We start from the raw sequence: 18,942 nt of genomic DNA, 5'->3' as shown, positions 1-18,942 counted from the left end.
TTGGCACCAGCGCTGAGAAATCAAAAGGTGGGAGGCAAATATTGCTTTTTGGATGCTGAATTTAGTTTCATCCCTCACTTTTGCTGTGTGGCTCTCAGTGACAGGTCAGTGACAGCTGGGACCCTGGTCTGGCCAGCTCCAGAGGCAACCCCAGAAGGAGCAGCAGGAGGGGTTTGCTCACTGTGGCTCAGTGTGGGAGCCCGAACCTGCAGGTCTGGGTGCCCTCCCCGTGCTGCTGGGTGGGGATTATGTGGCTCAGCACTCCGGCTTGCCAAGGGCTTGGCTTGGCCAGCAGCTCCCGGAAGCCACAGCCACAGCCCCAGTGCCAGGGCGAGGAGCAGCCGTGTCCCTGCAGCAGACAGGAGCCACACGTCCCCCGAGTGAGTTAGCTGTTCCTGCTTTGCTCTCCTGCTGCCTCTGCGTGAGGCTTGTTTCTGCTCATGCTGTAGTTTCTTTTCTTTTTTTGTTTGTTTTCTCCCCTTTCTCCCCCTCTTCTGGGAATTTTGTGGGCTGCAATAACACAGGCTGCCAGCTCCAGGGCTTTCTGGCGTGCCTCCCCTGTCAGCAGGCTTGAGGCATTCCAGAGCAGTGTGTGGTTAATAAGCTTTTGAATTTATTTATTTGAACATACTGGAAACAGCCTTTTCAGACACCACGTGACACAGCAGTTTGGAGAAGAGAGGGACAAGGAAGAGCAAGCTTTAAAAGCGGTGTCTAAGTTGTTCTGTATTTATATTTTTGTTTTGGGGCGTGGTTGGTATTTTTTCCTTGCTCACAGCCCACGCTGTTCTGGCTTCCAAGATCTGTGTGATTTTTTTGGAATACTAATGCAGGGCCTGTATGCCTGTACAGAGTATTGCATAGTCAGGGTGTGGTGATCTGCAAGAGCAACTTCTTGTTTGAAATGTGCTCAGGTATCAGTAGTTTATTGCACGTAAAAATATATGTTTTAGATATGTTTTAGCATATCTAAAATATACTAAAACATCTGGGGAAAAAAATAATGGTTTTCAGTAAATTGTTTGTATTGTTTCTGCAGTAGTGAAAATTAGATAGGTAGGTATTACTTAAATAACGCCACTGTTTGATTATTGTTGGTAATATTCTCTCTCCTTTGGAGAAAGTTAAAGTAGTGCATGAAATAGCCCAGAATTTTTAAATGTTGTAGACACCTCTGCTGAGTACTTATTGATCTCTCTTTTTTTTTTTTTTTTTTTTTTTTTTTTTTTTTTTTTTTTTTTGTATAACAGTGCTTTTTTGGTTTGGGGTTTTGGGTTTTTTTGGGTTTGGGGCTTTTTTTGTTTCCTTTGAGTGGTTATATACTTGGGGTATGTAGAGCTTGCAGAAAATTCTGTTTCTGATGTTGGAGTTGCAGAAATTAGTTCCATGACCAGTTTTTCCTCACAGCTCCAGTTGTAGAGCTTTGCACATTAGAGCGACACTCCCAGTTTGAATTCTGGGCAAGGCTGTGCTGCCCTGGTGGCCCTTGGAGGACTGGGAGTGAGGGTAGACAAGAAACCTCTCTCTCCAGAAAGCAAAGGAGCTGTTTTTTCACTGACTTGGTCTCCAGCCTCTCCACTGTCACCATTTCTGCCCTTTATTTCCCTGAGAAGAGGATGCTGTGCTCATTAACACTCTGGGGCTTTTTCCAGAGTCTCTTCTGCCAAAGGGAGAACCTGGCAGGGAGACAGGGAGGGTGGTGGCCTTCAGCACTCTTTGGGAGGTCCTTAAGGCTCAGAAACTCTGCTGGTTTTATGGAAGAAGTCAGGTCTGTGCCTGCCTTTATGCCATGCTCAGCAAAAGTGCTGGAACCAACTAGAAAATCAACATTTTTGATCCCCAGGAGGGAAGACCCCTGTAAGGCAAGATAAAACCTCACCACAGTGGAGATTTCGTATTTTTTAACTGAACCATAATGCAGTTATTCCTCCAGAGCATGCTGAAGGCCCTTCTGAAGTGATTTTAAGTTGAAGCCAATACTGAAGCAGGAAGTGCCCCAATCTGCCTCTTTTATGTGGGAACAATAAAACAATGTTGAAATTTTCTAAAATTATCTAAGAACAAAGCCCAGCGACATACCACCACCACCCTGGTTATGCAGCATTGTCCTTGGATTATATTTTAACAGGCAACTAGTAAGATTCCTTGATTTGGTGTTTTTTATTTATTCTCCCGTGTTCTCCATTCATTTTGGTAGCCATGAGTGCATGTCAGTCCATATACAGCTATTCATGAATAATTTTTTCTTTCCATTTCCTCTGCATTCTGGGAGCGAAAAACAAATTTCCTGTTCCGAGTGCTGCTCTCACATTGGTATTGCCTGGCTTGATTGCTGCAGTGGAAATAATTGAATTTATAACCTCTGAGACCTTTAGCCTCAAGATGAAGTTGTGTTTTACGTAGCTTTTTCAACCCCCACACCCCACTCCTTTAGAGGACCCTGGTTCTGTTTGTGGCACCCTGGTTCTGTTTGTGGTACTCTGGTTCTCTTTGTGGCTCCCTGGTTCTGTTTGTGACTCCCTTTTTCATCCCCGCCCTGCAGAGCAGAGTGTGGTGTGACACTGCAGACCAGGTGACACAAATCCTAGCTGAGCTCAGCAGTGCCGCGTGGCATGTGCCTGGCACCTAATCTCCTATTTTCCTGGTGCTTATTTGTCAGCCTTCAGCTTGCTGCTGTAGACAACTGTGGAATGTTCTGGTGTTTGAAACAGCATGCAGAGAATGGAAACAGTTGGCTGGAGAAAGTTGCAGCTAAATGCTCACATGAGGCAAAACTGAAAAGAGGATTTTTGAGCTGTCCACAAAAACAGGAGAGCTCGTCTACAGTGACCGGCTCATACATTACTGTAATCCTCTCTTGTGCAGAGTGGGAACCTGAGAAGAGGCTTGACAGGACTAGGGTACTGCTTCTAATATCTGAATATGACTGAGTGGAAGTGAAATTTCAGTGCGTGCCAGCTTGTAGTTCATTGTCACAGAAGCAGGAAGTTTCCGGGAGGAGGTAATTGAAGAGCTTTAAGGAGAAATAAGAATGGAGAGTTTAAAGCTGATTGTTGATTAATTTAAAAGAAACAAGGATTGTGCAGCCTGAGATACTGAAGTGGTCTTTTTGCAGATACACAGAATGTGAAGGCAGCAGATGAAGTCTGTTACCCCGATTGGAATATACTGACTTTTTTTCCAGATCACTTCCAATATCATGGAAGAACATTAAATAGAAATTGCCTTTGCATATAGTGAAGTCTTTAAAGCAGTAAGCCAAGCTGCATGCTGGAGTCTAAGTAATTCCTGAGGGCCACAAATTGAACTGTGAGTATGTAAAGTTCTTGCTGTATAAATACTGTGCATTACCTGTGATCAGCTAGCAAACTCTTTCCCTCTGCTTCCAGAAGAAGCAAACAGGCACAGTACTTCTTGCCATCAGCTGCAGGATACTTATAAATTTTTTTGACTTCCTGCATATAAGTGAGCATAAACTGAGGTGTTGGAAGTTAAAGGAAGAGTGAAATAGTACAAAAATTACTTAAAGTGAATTGTCATTCACTAGTCTTAGTTGTGTTTTGTTCCAGCATAAAGCTGTTTCAGAGTCTTAACACTTGCTGAAATAAAGAAAAACAAACATGCCAGTATTAAGCCTTGGGCCTGAATTATATTGCTGCAATCCATACATCTTAAAACAGACATCTCAGCTAAAGGTGGTTTGGCAGTTTCTAGATGTGAGGCCTTGTTCTACACTGTGGTAAATATAATACTGATCTTACTCACTGGTTTGCTTGATAACATTTCACTTAGTGTGACCAAATTCAAATGCAAGTAGGTTGCCTCTAAAAACACTGCTTAAAAACCTGTTGCATTAAATTTGAGTAGTGTGGTTAACCAGCTTTAGCTGGTGCATAAAATTCGTAGTGAAGTGTTGAAGAGTTTCGTCTCTGTGCCAGAATGGCAGAAATTTTATTCTAGTATTCAAAGTAGAAGAAACCATGAATCTGTGTAATGGAAGTTGTCTGGCTCAATGTTCCATGAGCATAAATAAATTTAGCAGCACTTGAGGCCATAAAAGAGTCTTTACAAGCTAATCAGCACCTCAATCTCCTGGTTCAAAGCAGTTCCTTTAAAAAATTGTCATGTTTTTGTTTCATGGGGAAATGGCTGTATTTTCTTTGTGTCTTTTACCATCTCTAAATGATTGTTGATCTTGCTTCTGGGTATAGATTCATAATGGTTGCAAATACTTGTTCTGCGTGGTGAGAAGATGGCAGAATAATGAAATTTTAGGGTTATTCTTTTTCACAATAGTAGCTGCAGAAATTTGAACTATAATGATAGTAATAGATTGTAGCTATTTTTCAGTTATATTCACATCAGCGGAGTTTATGAATGCTAAAAGAACAAGGAAGCATCTCTACAAACAACTACACAAGTGTTTGAGAAATACACAGGTACTAACTAGAAACCTGCATCCTGCTCTTCCATTTCATTGAGCTCTTAATAGTAAGCCCCTACAAAATTAACTGAGAGCTTAAAATCTTGAGAAGAATATTGTTTTCTTGCTTGTTGTGGGTATTTTTTATTTTTCTCTTGAGTGTTCCCTCAAACAAAAGCAGTTGTTTTTCTTAGAAATGTAATAGTAGAGCTACATATAAGAGCAGCAGTGGCAAAATAGTAGAGTATTTCCCAAATTACTTGAGATAGAAAATGACACAGGAGCACACAAAGTTGTAATTTTTAAACTCAGCTATTATAGATACTGCAGCAATAAAAGATATATAAAGAGTTAATATTTTTTCCCATTTTCAGTCACTGCACATCTGACATGCTGTGTAGCTTTAAATATGCATGTTTATAGATTCAGGTATTTATTTGTACATGTGCACACATGCCCCCTTTGTGCTATCCCTGTCCCACCTTCTGCCTCCTGTGTGTGTGTCCAGGGATGGGAGGGCTGCACAGCCCTTGCTACACACAATCAAAGCAAGTGAGAGGTTTAACCTCTTAACAGCTCAAGCGGTATTTCACACTTCAGGGAAATAACCCATTATTTTTCACAATGGTTCTCTGAAGAGCTTTTGCTGCCCACCTCTTACAAGTGCCATTAATTAAAGCTCAGTATTAGGGCCATTCATGGAAAGAAGCAGCCACTCATAGTCAGAAAGATTAGGTTTTCCCTTGCATTAACACCCTGTGAGTTAGTAATTGTGAAATCATAGGTGTTGTGAGCTCTGAGCCTGAGAAGCAGTCCCAGCTCAGTCATACTGGGGGCGTGTTAGCCCACAGGAGAACTTGGGTAGCTCTTCAGTCCTCTGCTCCAGACTGAGTTCAGCTAGATCACTCTAAAAATGTTTATACAAGCTCCCCCAAAGGCTGCTAGAGCTGGAGGTGCCTGATTTATACAGGTAGCCTTTGCCTCAGAGTGACTCTTCCCTCCAGAAGGAAGATCTTTGAGCACAGACCTGAAAGATTCTTTATTAAAGGCTAAGTAACTTCTTTGTTTCCCATCTTCTTGGGGCCCTGACCAGAGTACAAAACATCAGGTCCTGACTCACCTTTTTCTGCCACTAATTTCCTCATACATACTTTTTCTTAATTTTTCCCCCTAAACCTGCCCTCATATCTTTCAATATTCATCTCTGCTGCAGTGTGATGGTGAAAGTTGTGCTAGCACTTGACCTAGAGAAGCTAGGGAAGCCAAAGAGGTTGAAAGTTATATTTTACATATATATATTTACGTTGTCACAGCAACAGATTACTTTTTCCCAGACTCCTCTTCCCTTATTTGTTTTTGGTAGGAGAATCTCAGTCTGTAACATTATGGCCTTTGCATGTTTTTGTCAATATTGCTGCCTGTCTAGAAGGGTTTGGTGATGTTTTGGGTTTTTGTGTTGCTGCCTTCAGCCTAACGCCAGTGTGAGATCAGAAGCTCTGTTTTATTCAGCTGTCTGAAAGCAAGATTGTAACACATTGTTACAGACCAATTTGCCCATTTTATTCGAGAAAATGTCACCTCAAGTAAAGTGGAAAGTTGCAGTGACACTTTGTCCTCCTCTGGAGGTTTGTTGCTTTATTCTTGTTGATTCTTAATTATCTTCTTGTTGCCATCTCAGCATTGCTGTGTGGGTTGCTTGCTAAATGTTTGCAGCATCTCTTCTGGTTTTGAAGGGCTTCACCTGATGCATTGTGCCCCTTACTGAGGCTGGGCAATGACCTTCCTCAGCCTGATGAATCTTTCTCACAAATTTCCAGAATTTATAGTTTTAGTTGACATTAGCTCTCACTACACTTAGGGTAATTTCAATGATTTTCAGATCTGTGAAACTGAGTGCACTCATGGATTTATTTGCTTGTTGTTTTATTTTTTTCAGAGGGCACCTGCATCCAGTTCTCTGAGCTGTTCAAATTTTTAATTTAGATGTTGTCACCATTATTTTCTTCTTCTCCTGTTACACTTTCCATTTTTCATGCAGATTGCTGTAATACTCACAGTGACACCAGATAACCAATTTCTGATAGTTTTGTTTTGTTTTGCTAACCCGCTGCTTGGCTTCTGTGACAGCTCTCTTTCAACCAGCATGAATGCTGCTCTGCTAACTTGACAAATGAGTTTCCAAGGGTATTCCTTCTCTTAATTCCATCAAATTAGATCCCAGATCTCTTCATCAGCCCCTCCTGGAAAGCCATCCTCTAACTCAAGAGCACCTGATGTCCTTTGGTCAGCTCCAGTGCAAAGACTGATCCTTGTTAATTACCCTACACTGCAGGTCACCCAGCAGCTCTGCTGGCAAGGTGGGGTAATGAACAGGGATCAGTCTTTGCTTAATCAGTGCTGTCCTGTAGCGTCTCCCCTGTATGTCGAGTCCCTGCTGTGGTGGTCTCTCAGGGTCTGCAGTGTCTCTGTGTGTCGGGATGACACAACCAAGGTTGTAAAAGTCCTGTTTGCCAGCCGGCACCAAAGAAGGAATCTGAATGTGTTGGATCAGCTTCTCAAGGTTGTTTATTTTTCCTTATCTATAACATTCTTTATCTGACCTACCAAGCTCCGTCTAGCAAGGAGGCCATGGCATTCTTTGGTGTCGCCTCAGGCGGTGTTTACCTTTTTTACTTAAAATTATGTGTACCATATTTACAATATTGTGCCAATACCTATCACTCATGTTAGACAGTGTGTCTCTGCCTTAAGCCAATAGAAAAGTGTCACCATCACACCAAGACATGGAGGACAAGGAGAAGGAGAAGAAGTCTAGGACATGCCCAAATCCCTCCATCTTGTACCCCTTAATCACATTCTAAAAACCCCAAAATTCTACCTTTTCACTCTGTGTCAATTCACCTATCACACTACTCAAACCCTTGTGACTTGTAATTCCTCATATAAGGTTGGCAGTTTTTTCCATGGGCTAAAATCGAAGCCGCAGGTATTTTTGACTTTGTGCCAAGGTCTCTGAGCCCCCTGCCAGGGTCTTGAGACAGCCAGGGCAGCCAGAGGGATGTCCTGGACTCCAACAGCAGTCTTGGTGGTCTTAGGCAGGGAGCATCTCTTGGTGGGCCATCAGTGGTCCTGGATGCCATGCTGTGGATCTGCCTCCCAGCTCACACAAGAGCTGTGTGTTAGCCAGCCCCCAGGCTGGTATCCATCCTGCACCTCACTCCCAGGGCATCAGGGCTGGCACAGCACCCTCCAAAACCCCCGCCTGGTTTCAGGCAGGACCCACGGGGGTGCAGCTGCAGAAAGGAAGAAAGGAACCAGCACTGATCGTGCTGGTTCTCCCCTCCAGCTCTGCCCTCCAGGGATCCCTGACAGCTCAGAGGACACCCCACTCTCCCTTTGCAGCATCTCCTGACATTCTCTGCCCCAGCCTCCTGGTGGTTAAACCCTGACTGTTTGACACCCCAGCCTTCCTGCAAAGGGGTGCTAGGGCTGGCCACGCCAGGGTGCGAGCAGGGTGTGCCACAGCCACACAGCAGCTCTGCGTCAGGAGCGTTTTGTTGCCAGGTTGCCAGGCAGCACTTCAGTATTTACCTCCACGCCTGACACACGTCCCTGTGCTGCTTCACGCCTTCTGCAGTCCCTCTGTGGGGCTGTGGCAGAAACATCTGGGCACAGTTGGTGGTGAAGCAGGGTCCTGTGGACGGGAGCACCAGAGCAACATGCGGTAAGAGGATGATCCCAGAGCCAGGCTGGTGGTGACAGGTGGTACAGTGGTGACCACACTAGCCAGAGGGCTTGGAGCTCAGAAGCCTCTTGGCATTGTCAGTCTGGCTGCAGACCCTGCTGGCTGCAGGGCTGGCAGAACAAGGACCCTGCTTCTTCCCTGGAGTGGCTCTTTCTGGGGGGAGAGTGGAAAATGGTGGGCCTTTATTATTGTGGGATTGAGCAGGAAGTGGGGGAAGTGAAGCAAGGCACTTCTGTACCAGTCCTGCTTTTTTCCTCTGGCTCCTCAGGGCTTTGTTCCCCTGAGTGTCTCCAGGGAGGATAGCCTGGTGTCCTCCACAGCCCCTGGTCAGTAGCCATGCATTGAGCTGTTTTCTGTTTTCAGAACTGCTCCTCTTCCTCCATGAGTACCTCCATTCTTCACCTCCTTGCTTCTGCTGGTCACTGCCCTCCAGCTGGGCAGGGCAGGAAGAAGCAGCTGGGGTTTTGGAAAGTTTTCACTCATCCCTGCAGGTTGTAGTGGTGCTGCTATGCTGCATCATGGGAAAAAAGAATTTTTCAGTGCATTTTAAGACAGTGGCTTGGTAGGAGTTTTCTGAGGGCTGGAAGGGAGAATGGTTCAGATAAATGTTTTCATTATTAAACAGACAGGGACTGTGGTGACTAATACGAAGGTGTAGAATAGATACCTACTTGTTTGTCATGCAGAAGGAATTCAGATTAATTTCTTGCTGGGGAAAGAAAAGGAGAGGAAAAACTGTTAAAGAGCAAATTAAGAAAAAATACCTGATGGTAGTAGTGGAAATAGGTTAAAAGATTATTAAAAACTTCATTTCTCTGCCCTGATGTAGGAGACTCTTTACATTCCTGTGTGTGTCTCCACCCATGCAAAAGCTCCCATCTATTAAGTAGTCAATCTGTAGGTATATGGAAGCAGGTATTATTTGTTTACTTTTCTGCAGTGTGACAACTGCAGATTCTCTATAATATATATTTGGAACAATCAAACCTCTCACTGAGGTGTGTGAGACACCAACTAAGCTGGTGGGGAGACCACGCTGTTGTCGTCATAGTGAGCATTTTAAATTCTGTACAGCTTTTCTCTTAGCACTGAGAAATCCTTGTGCTGCAAGAAGTTAGGGAAATTAAAATTTTTTCCATGTGGAAGTAAGAAGCCACCCTGGGGTCTAGAGAAGTAATATGGCTTCTGTTCATTCAAACTCCTTGTGTGTGTGTGTGTGTGTGTGTCTGTTTTCATACTTCAAGTAGCATGGTAAACAGAGAAAATATAAAAAAATGGAACAGAAAAATTAAAAAAAAAAAAGATAAATTATGCTGTAAATTTAAATGTGACCTATGAATGTGTTATTGTGACAGAGAAGATAGCAAATCACAGAATCACAGAATACAGCTTTGAGTGTATGCAAAAATACAAAATACACCTTTAAGCAGAGGAGCATGAAGCAGGAATAGAGGAGTAGTATTACTTCTTTATAAAGTATTGATAAGACAGCTGGAATGTTCTGGGCTTTGAAGTTTGATACAGCCACAACAGCAATACACCATGGTGTTTTTGGATTGACATCCCTGAAGCCAGAAGAACAGACCATGTCCTTTGTGGAGTTCCAAAAAGGTTGGAGGATACATAGGAACACTGCAGGGGACATGTGCTGCTCACATATTAACTACTTCTTTTTGTCTCGACATATCTGAGTTTGATACTTTAGTATTAAATATCTTATGTAACAAGCCAGTAAATCCAAAGGCAAAATTTTTATTTAAAAAATTAAAAAAGAAGCGTGGGTGAATCCTGCAAAGTAAGGCTATATGCTTCAGTGTGAGAGCAGGATTTGAGTTTGTCTTGGTACTTGATGGAAAATTTGCTGTCAGTGCATGTCAGAGGAGAAAAAATAATGTTTAAAGAAGATCTGTGGGCATCATAAAACTGTTAAAGTCCTACACGTATGTATTGTAGAAATACAGGCCAGGCAAAAGATCTCAAATAATAACTCTAATTTTCAGAAATAATTTATTCGTAATTTTCATCTGGATAACAAGTGAATTCGGATTCTTTATGCTTGCTTAATACAAGTATTTATTACAAAAGTAAAGTTTGTGTTTGTTTTTTTTTTTTTTTTTTTTCTTAGAAGCAATCTCCTTCTGCAGATGCATCAAAACCAGAAATTATGAAGCCATCTGAAACTAGGGTAAGAATTTCACAAGGAAATCATGCTTGCATGGCACATGTATGAAGCCATGGATTTTCATTTTTAACACTTTGATATTGAGTAACTTTTCCCATATTTCTTATCTGTAGCTCAGTTTCCTCTGGGAAAAAAAAATCTAAAAAAGTGCTATTCAAAGGAACCAGAGGTTTTTACAACAGCAATAAAAAGAAAATTAATTGCAGTGTTAAATTTTATCTCTGTCAGTTTTGTGACATATATATAGCTCCCTCCAGTGTAACTGCAGGGTTATTTACCTTGCTGATGATTTTTCACATACTCAACAAATCCAGGATGGGCTTCATCTTTCTCTGTACATACAGTTGCATCTTCTCGTTAATCTCCTGTGTTTCTCTGTCTGATAGCTCCCCTGCCTTTGCCCTTCATGCTAGTTCTGTCTTGTTTTATGACTGGGGCTTCCTTAGTGTCAGGGCTGTGTCATCAGTCCTGTCCTTTGCTTGTTAGGAGAGAGTCATCATCCTCACATTGCCTAACAGGAGTTACCTGTGTTGTTTAAACAAATGATTAATGGTTCTCCCCCCACCTCTTCCATTTTCCACAGCCATAACAGCAAAACCAACAAAAGCTGGATGCCAGAGCAGGCCAGCAGGGACTTGTGGTGGTAAAGGCTCGAGCTGCCTGCACCTTGTGTAAATGCCAGAAAAGGGGTGCGTGGAGGAGTGAGGGTGGGAGACGTCCCTGCAGGTACTCTGGTGCAGGCAGAGCCAGCTCTGCAGGTAAATGGCACTGCTGGAGGCCCTGCCAGGCACCTTTTGGGCATCTACAGCATGTTGGCACAGTCAGACCCGAGGTCTGGTTACCTTCACAGTGATATATTTTTTTTTCCATTTATCAAATGGGAGATTTATGTGTGATAACCTTTTCCTCTTGTCTCTGTTCATTCTGGCCTGCATGCCCATCTCTGCATTTGAATTTAGCCATTACATTCCACTCAGCCTTTTAAAACCCTTTTCCTCCATGCACACGTACATCTAAGAGCTGAATGGCAATTAAACAAATTTTCCATTTGTGCACCATCATCATTACTCACAAATGAAGGCATCTGCCAGCATCTGGTTTCTCCTCCCTGTTGTGTTTGTGGGCAAACTCATTTGTGTCATGTTCATTAGTGCTGTGGTTCTCCATATGGTCTAAACCAGACAGCTACGGTCTTTCCCTACTTGAAATTTAAAGCAACTCTCAGAAGAATGTGGTAAATGAGCCAAAAATAGAGTAGCAGAGGCATGCTTCAGCACTGTAAGACTGGTAAACACAAATCCCTTTGAAACAGTGGCTTGCATTTGCATGTGTAGCATAATTAATGTTTTCTTTTAATGTCTGTTGCATTATTAATGTCTTTCTGCTGCTGGATTAAACAAGTCATTTGCATTTTTGACAGTAGACTTTGAAAAGAAGTAAAGTTGCTGAGTCACTTCAATTTCTAGTCCTATATTTCCTGCAAATTAACAGATCTTTCCCAATTGCCTGCTATAACCACATCTCATTTCTCCTTCCTGAAGTCTCCCTCGTGTGACACTGCTCTTAAACATGCTCTGGACCTCTCCTTAACCTTCAGTTCTCCGTGTGTGTATCCTTTGCCTCTAATGGACCCTCAGAGTTGTGCCCTCTCTGAGAAAGCCCTGAGTTCACTGTGGCAGAGGAAGGAATGTGGAATTTCTTGTTCTGGGGTTAGGTGGACAGTTTGGAGGACCAGGGTGTAGAGCCAGCACTCTGTGGATTTGGCAGGGTTGGAGCAAACAGGGTGCTGCCACCTCCACTGTCACAAATGCGTCCTCTTCAGCTGCCTTCCTTTTGCACATGTTTGTGCAACTGCACTGTGAACCAGGGAACCAGTGAAAAGTGTTATTTTTCATTTCCAAACCATTTCAGTCAGTTTGAAATGCATCCTGCACAGTACAGGTGGAAGTAGGCAGTTGAAGGGGAAGTGGAATATTTTTTTCTCCACAGAATTTCAATGCACACCATCAGCTTATGCCATGGCTTCAGTCTGTGGCTGCTCACAGTTGACTCTGTTTAAAGGATGGCTGAACAATTTTTCTGAATGGATAGTTTCATATGAAAATTGTTGATTACCTGGTTTTTTGTTTAATTTTTTTAAAAATTAGATTTGAACCTTGCAATTGCTAAAAGTGTATCTAAATAGATGTATCTCTTTGTGTGAGCAGGTGTTTATAATAATGTGTTTTATTGTGGCATCAGCTTTTGTGTGCAAGTCTTGAATCAAATCCTTGCCCATATGGGTCCATTTATTCTTCAGTAAACATATCACCAAACATAAATTTATAGTTTGTGCAATTCTACATATTTTAAACATTACAAAAGGATAGTGAATGACACATACCTCACAAAGAAGGTGCATAAAGTATTCAGTAAAATTATATTTACAGTATAAAAAAGAAGACTTACAGTTGTTCATAACTGGTTTGGCATTTGAGAATTCGTATTCAATGTTCTGTACAGGTGTTGTTGGGTGTGGGCAGAAGTGCAAGTACATATATTTTATGGTCCTGCAAAAATAAGGTGTGTTTAGTTTTCTTCTGAAAGGCAGATAAGAAAACCCTGAATTTATACTCTGACAGCAGGGTACTTAGAATCCTGAGCAAGCAGTAGTCCCAGAGCAGGAAGAGTCAAACTATTTTTTTTATTTCATCTTTGCACTTCTCTTACATTTTTTGCATCTTGCTGCTGAAGGACACCTCATATCTGATTGACTCTTTGCTATAGATGTTACAGAAACACACCCAACCTTAATTTATCTCATAAACTAGGAAAATTTTGGATTATCCTTTCATTATTTCGTGTACAGGTACAAACATAGATGTGTGCCTTTGAGTTAGCAGTAGTCATGTAATAAGGACACAAAAGTGTGAGCATATAAAGCATGACTGAACCTGACAGCTGCTGTGCTTTAATCAGGTTTTAGGCATCAAGACAAAAGACAAAGCAGGGAATCTGGGGAGAAGGTGGGAATCTGCGACCTTAAGTGAAATAATTATTTTTATTATATTTTTCTCACTTTGAGAATTTTTGCTTCTCCCTCTCCCAGTATTTCCCCATTTGTGTGTAGAGGTGTGTCCCTCAAAGCTTCAAGACCTTTGCCAGGATTATGCCCAGGCATCTGCATTTAATGTGTGCTCAGGATTTCCCAGCCAAGTGTCTGCAGTTCAGTGTGGGGTTGTGAATACTTGCGTAAAAAAATGTAAACAAACTTAGCAAATTTCTCTGTGTGGTCAGCCAGAAAACGGAAGCTGGGTGATTCTCAATGGTAATGAATGTTTGGCAGATGAAAGGCTCTTTCTGTGTTGCTCATAGCGCAGCTGAAATAGCAAGAAAAAATAGGAAGAAAAAATATGGTGAGGAGGCTGAGTTTCTCTCTTCTTAACAGACATAACAATTCTATAATTTTTCAGTTTTAGTTCTTACTGTTGTAATTTATTGCTTATTGTACTGCTTTGACTGAATGAATCACAGGAATTGATTTTGTGGCATGGCTGCAGAAGGTTTTCAGGTGTAAACCCCAGAAGTAAACCCATGTAATACTATCCTAGTCAGGTTGTCCAGCTGTGTTGTAAAATAAAAGCATTAGGAGGTTACAGAGGAAAGAAAAAATACAAAATATCTGCTGTGTAGTATAAGGATATTAACTGAACATATATCCCATATCCCACCCTATGTATGTGCTGTTGAATCTAAGTAATTAATGTCTTTTCCATCAAGACTATGTGTATTTTTATAATTACTTACTTTGCAGTTATAATTACTTCATTGATAAATTAGTGAAAAATAATTAATTATATAATATTTAAGGCTATTTCAGAAATTGCTAGTGGCAATTTGGGTTTGGTATCAAACCTAAATATCTACTATATTTTAACATCTTTCCCTGTCAATCCCCCACGTGAGGAGTGAGTGTGTCTGTGTGTGGATGTTTGCACACATTTGAGTGCTCTTAAATCACTGGCAGCTTGTTTTAGGATGTTGTGAGCTGCAAGATTAGTGTGTAGTAGTTAGACAGCATGTGTGCTGACAAGTGTGAGCCTGTTTGATATTCTCCTTTACATAATCTGATCCTCTGCAAATAATCATGCATATTAATCTCCGCATAAATGTTGTTTATATTTCAGTCTGCACCGACAACCAAAGCAGGAACTGAAAAAAACACCCAGTCAGACAAGGTAAATACCTACCTTTCACCTTTGCAGAATTGCTGCACTTTGGTCTTTTATTAACTTTGAAAACAAAGAGGCTGAACTCTCTTGACTGTTTCTGTGTCACATGAAACTGGTCTGTGACCAGTGACATATTTTGCATAAACTTCAGAACAGCCCAAGAAGTGTCCTCTTAACCATCTTTAGATCTCTCTGGTGCTAGTTTGCTATAGCATGGATCATGTTCCGTAGCATTGAGTGGCAGAAATGGTAAATTATATCAATATTTTATTTTATGACAGCCAACAGACTCTCAAAATAAACAGCTGTCTGAAGAGAAGGAAAAGGAACCCAGTGATGTAAGTAATTTCTACCCCTCTCTCTCTCTCTAAATATATATAAATATATATATATATATATATATATATATATATCTTTGAATTTTTTAATGAGGGTTTCTTCTGATATTTTACTTAAGTCTTTTGCTTGAAAAAAATAGTTTGAAAAAACAAAAAGCCAGCCCTCCGTATCAAGTGATAATAGTTTATCTCTACACAGGGAAAAAACCAAACCACACCTACTGTGACAACAGCTTGTAAACCAAATAACACAGGAAAAGTAACTACAACTCAGGCTGATCAGCCTCCACCAGCAACCCCCACAGAGACAGCAAAGGTATCGTAGAAACACAACCAGTTTTTATTATTTAAGCCAATTTGTATTATTTTATTGAAGAGGTGTTAGGAATCCGCATCAATATGGATTGTTTAGCTGAGTATTGTCAAGTGACATTTTTGGGCTGTCCTGACTTGTAAGATAAGCATATATTCTATTTGCCATCTGTTGGAGGTGGGGCAGGTATCTTCTGTTGGGCAGTTTTCTTATCTCTTCCAAGAACAAGGTCTCCCTCCGGGGAGATATCTTCTGTTAATGTGCCATTGAACGGCTCACTGCATGACTGAGAAAATTACATCATCCCATTGTGAGATGCTCCACCCAGAGGGAGGATCCAAGCATCCCTACTTGCATAAAATCAGCATTTCTTGAGACAGCAGCTCAGCCTCTTCACTGGATTCCCAGAGGAAGACCAGGCTCATCTACTCTACCACCAGACCTTCAGAGAAAACTACACCCTTCTTACGGGATCATCGCTTCAGCAGCACTTCATCTGCCACTCCAGGAGCAGGAGGAGCAGCCACCATTTAACTGGACTATCACCAACACCCTGACTCCTCAGGGTGTCAGGTTTCTGACTCTATCAGTAGTTTTGTTTGTACTAATTACATTTTTTTTTTTAATTTAGTTTTTTTTTCCTAGTAAAGAACTGTTATTCCCATTCCCATATCTTTGCCTGAGAGCCTTTTTATTTTGAAATTGTGGTAATTTGGAGGGAGGGGGTTTACCTTTTCCATTTCACGGTAGGCCCTTGCCTTCCTTCACAGACTCCTGTCTTTTCAAACAAAGTCAGATTTTGGCGCCCAGTGTGCGGCTCAAGGGCATTGAGAGGAAAAAAGGATTAACAGTTCTTAAGTAATCTAAATTTTTTTGTGTGTGTGTGCTGATATAGAAACATCTTTAAGTGTCACTGTGTGGTCTAGTTTACCCTGGTTTGGGTGGCATGTGGTCGTGGCTATATTTCTCCCATTTGTAGGCCCTTATCTAGACATGGGTCCTATAACTAAGACTTCTGTGGCTGTTATCCAGTTTGGCTTATGGGTTAATAAGGTGAGGAATGAATGGATCTTTAACTTCCTCTGGAAGGCAGGTACATGGATTCAGAGCTATCACACACTAACTGTATGTTTTTGGGGTTACTTTAATACTGGTACCTACTGTGAGGAAATGACACCAGGGGAAATTTTCTCCCAACCTTTTAACCATCTTTTTGGGTCTGCTCCACCAGTTTTTAAAGGGTTAAGATCCCTCTAAATGCTAATGCCATCATACAATGGGTGGTGTTGCTGATAGGCCTGTTCTATTTAGCACTCAGAGATAAGGGAATATTAACCTGGATAACTACCCTGACACCTACACCAGAGACTAGGGATGCTGCTGCAGAGCCTGACACTGCCCCAGAGACTAGAGATGCTGCTGCTCCAGAGCCTGACCCTGCCCCGCAGCCCGCCTCAGAAATGAACCACCCAGATTGGGTGAGGGTTCTGGTTAAGGAGATACGTGAGATGCTGAAGGAGTGCATTTCCCCAGCTGGTGAGAAACCTCCCTTTGCCTTGAAGAGGGACAGTCTAATAGTACAGCTGTGGAACCCACAGATGTTACAACTGTCCAGGTTCCAGCTGAACCACAAAGGCAGTCCCAGCCAGCAGCAGTTGCCCCGGTAGAAACAAGGAGGTCTAAGATGAAAGCAGAGCACCCAGATAGAGATAGGGATGGAGGAACCTCACAACCCACAGGGGAGCCAGAGGTTGCGATCATCACCGAGTCCCTGATGTACAAAAGTCTCCGTAACCTGCACAAAGACATTGTGCGACGAGGATGTGAGGCTTATACTACCTGGTTACTCCGGGTCTGGGACCTTATGGGTACAGGCATCCAGCTGGATGGTGGTGAGGCAAGGAACTTGGGAGCCTTGACCCAGGACTCAGGTATGAATCAGATTTTTGTAAGGGAGCCAGGGTCCCTTTCTCTCTGGGAGCAGCTTTTAATGAGTGTCAGAGACAGGTTTGTCCACAGGGAGAGAATGCAGGAGCACCATCATAGAATGCACTGGAAGACCCTTGAGGAAGGGATCCAACAGATGAGGGAAGTGGCAGTATTGGAGGTACTCTTTGGGAGGGATGGACAGCATGATAATGACCCCGACAAAGTCAGGTGCACAGGGCAAATGCTGTGGAGTCTAGCAAATCTTGGGCCATCTCAATACAGCACTTTCATTGCAACAATCAATGCTGACACTAACCGAGAGACAGTGGGTTCTGTTGCCAGCAAACTTAGGAATTATGAGAGTATGATTAATGGCCCAATGTAGGCTCATATCTCAGCTGTGGTTAAGGAGTTCAAAGAGGAGATGAGGGAGGAGATGAGGAAGGTTAATGCAGCACCCGTGCGAGTCACAGGCCCCAAAGTCAGAGCCCAACATTCCCCAGCTAGAGAGAGAGGGTACACCCCAAGGGCTAATCTGTGGTTCTTCCTGCGTGACCATGGGAAGACATGGGAAGGTGGGATGTGAAACCCACTTCTGTCCTGGCAGCACAGGTGCATCAACTCAAGGAGGGAAACTCTAACCAGGGGAGTTCCACCAAGGTGAAGGTAGCCTCAACCTCCCATGACCAAGCTGTCAAGTACGATCTGTCGGACCCCCTTGGAGGAACCTCTAGTATGTATGCCCAGGAAAGGAACAATAACCAGGTTTAAAGGGGCCCTGTCTCTAGCCAGGGAGAGGCATGGGAAAACCGGATCTTCTGGACGGTGTGGATCGGATGGCCTGGCACATCAGAGCCACAAAAATATGATGCTTTAGTTGATACTGGTCCACAGTGTACTCTGAAACCACTGGGGCATGTGGGGGCGGAGCCTGTTTCCATTGCTGGTGTGACAGGGGGATTGCAGCAATTGACCCTGGTGGAAGCCGAGGTGAGTCTAACTGGGAAGGAGTAGAAAAAACATCCTATAGTGACTGGGCCAAATGCTCCATGTATTCTAGGCATAGACTTCCTCCGGAATGGCTATTACAAAGACCCAAAGGGACTCAGGTGGGCTTTTGGAATAGCTGCTGTAGAGGCAGAGGACATTAAGCAATTAAACACCTTGCCTGGACTGTCAGAAAACCCGTCTGCAGTAGGACTCCTAAGGGTGGAAGAGCAACGCATGCCAGTTGCAACATCGACAGTGCACCGCCGGCAGTATCGGACGGATTGAGATGCTGTGATCCCCATCCACAGAATGATTTGTGAGCTGGAGAGCCAAGGGATGGTCAGCAAAACCTACTCACCCTTCAACAGCCCCACCTGGCCTGTGCACAAATCTGACAGAGAATGGAGTTTGACTGTGGACTATCATGGTTTAAATGAAGTGACTCCACCACTGAGCGCTGCTGTACCAGATATGCTGGAACTCCAGTACGAGCTGGAGTCCAAGGCAGCACAGTGGTACGCCACTATTGATATTGCCAATGCGTTTTTCTCCATTCCTCTGGCAGCAGAATGCAGGCCTCAATTTGCTTTCACCTGGAGGGGCATGCAGTACACCTGGAACCGACTGCCCCAGGGATGGAAACACAGCCCCACCATCTGCCATGGACTGATCCAGGCTGCACTGGAAAAGGATGAGGCTCTAGAACACCTACAATACATCGATGATATCATTGTGTGGGGGAGCACAGCGGCAGAAGTGTTTGAAAGAGGTGAGAGGATCATCAAGATACTGCTAGAAGCTGGCTTCGCCA

General features: G+C 42.9%; 1 protein-coding gene across 4 annotated transcripts in view; it reads left to right on the top strand.

Annotated features, from left to right (window-relative positions):
• CAST (calpastatin) overlaps window positions 1–18,942 on the top strand; it is a 57,873-nt gene that overhangs the window by 17,859 nt on the left and 21,072 nt on the right. For 2 of the 4 annotated variants that reach the window (XM_054002760.1, XM_054002761.1), the window contains exons 4-7: window positions 10,294–10,353; window positions 14,517–14,567; window positions 14,843–14,899; window positions 15,099–15,215. In XM_054002760.1, coding sequence (XP_053858735.1) covers window positions 10,294–10,353; window positions 14,517–14,567; window positions 14,843–14,899; window positions 15,099–15,215 — 285 coding nt within the window. Of the gene's footprint in view, window positions 1–3,290; window positions 3,310–10,293; window positions 10,354–14,516; window positions 14,568–14,842; window positions 14,900–15,098; window positions 15,216–18,942 lie in introns of those variants that run through there. The other 2 variants (XM_054002763.1, XM_054002762.1) reach the window with 2 other exon arrangements.

Source organism: Vidua macroura, chromosome Z (genome assembly GCF_024509145.1).
Source record: "Vidua macroura isolate BioBank_ID:100142 chromosome Z, ASM2450914v1, whole genome shotgun sequence".
Taxonomy (NCBI): Eukaryota; Metazoa; Chordata; class Aves; order Passeriformes; family Viduidae; genus Vidua; species Vidua macroura.
The sequence above is the reverse complement of the archived record's forward strand: the minus strand, read 5'-3'. Positions and strand labels throughout refer to the sequence as shown.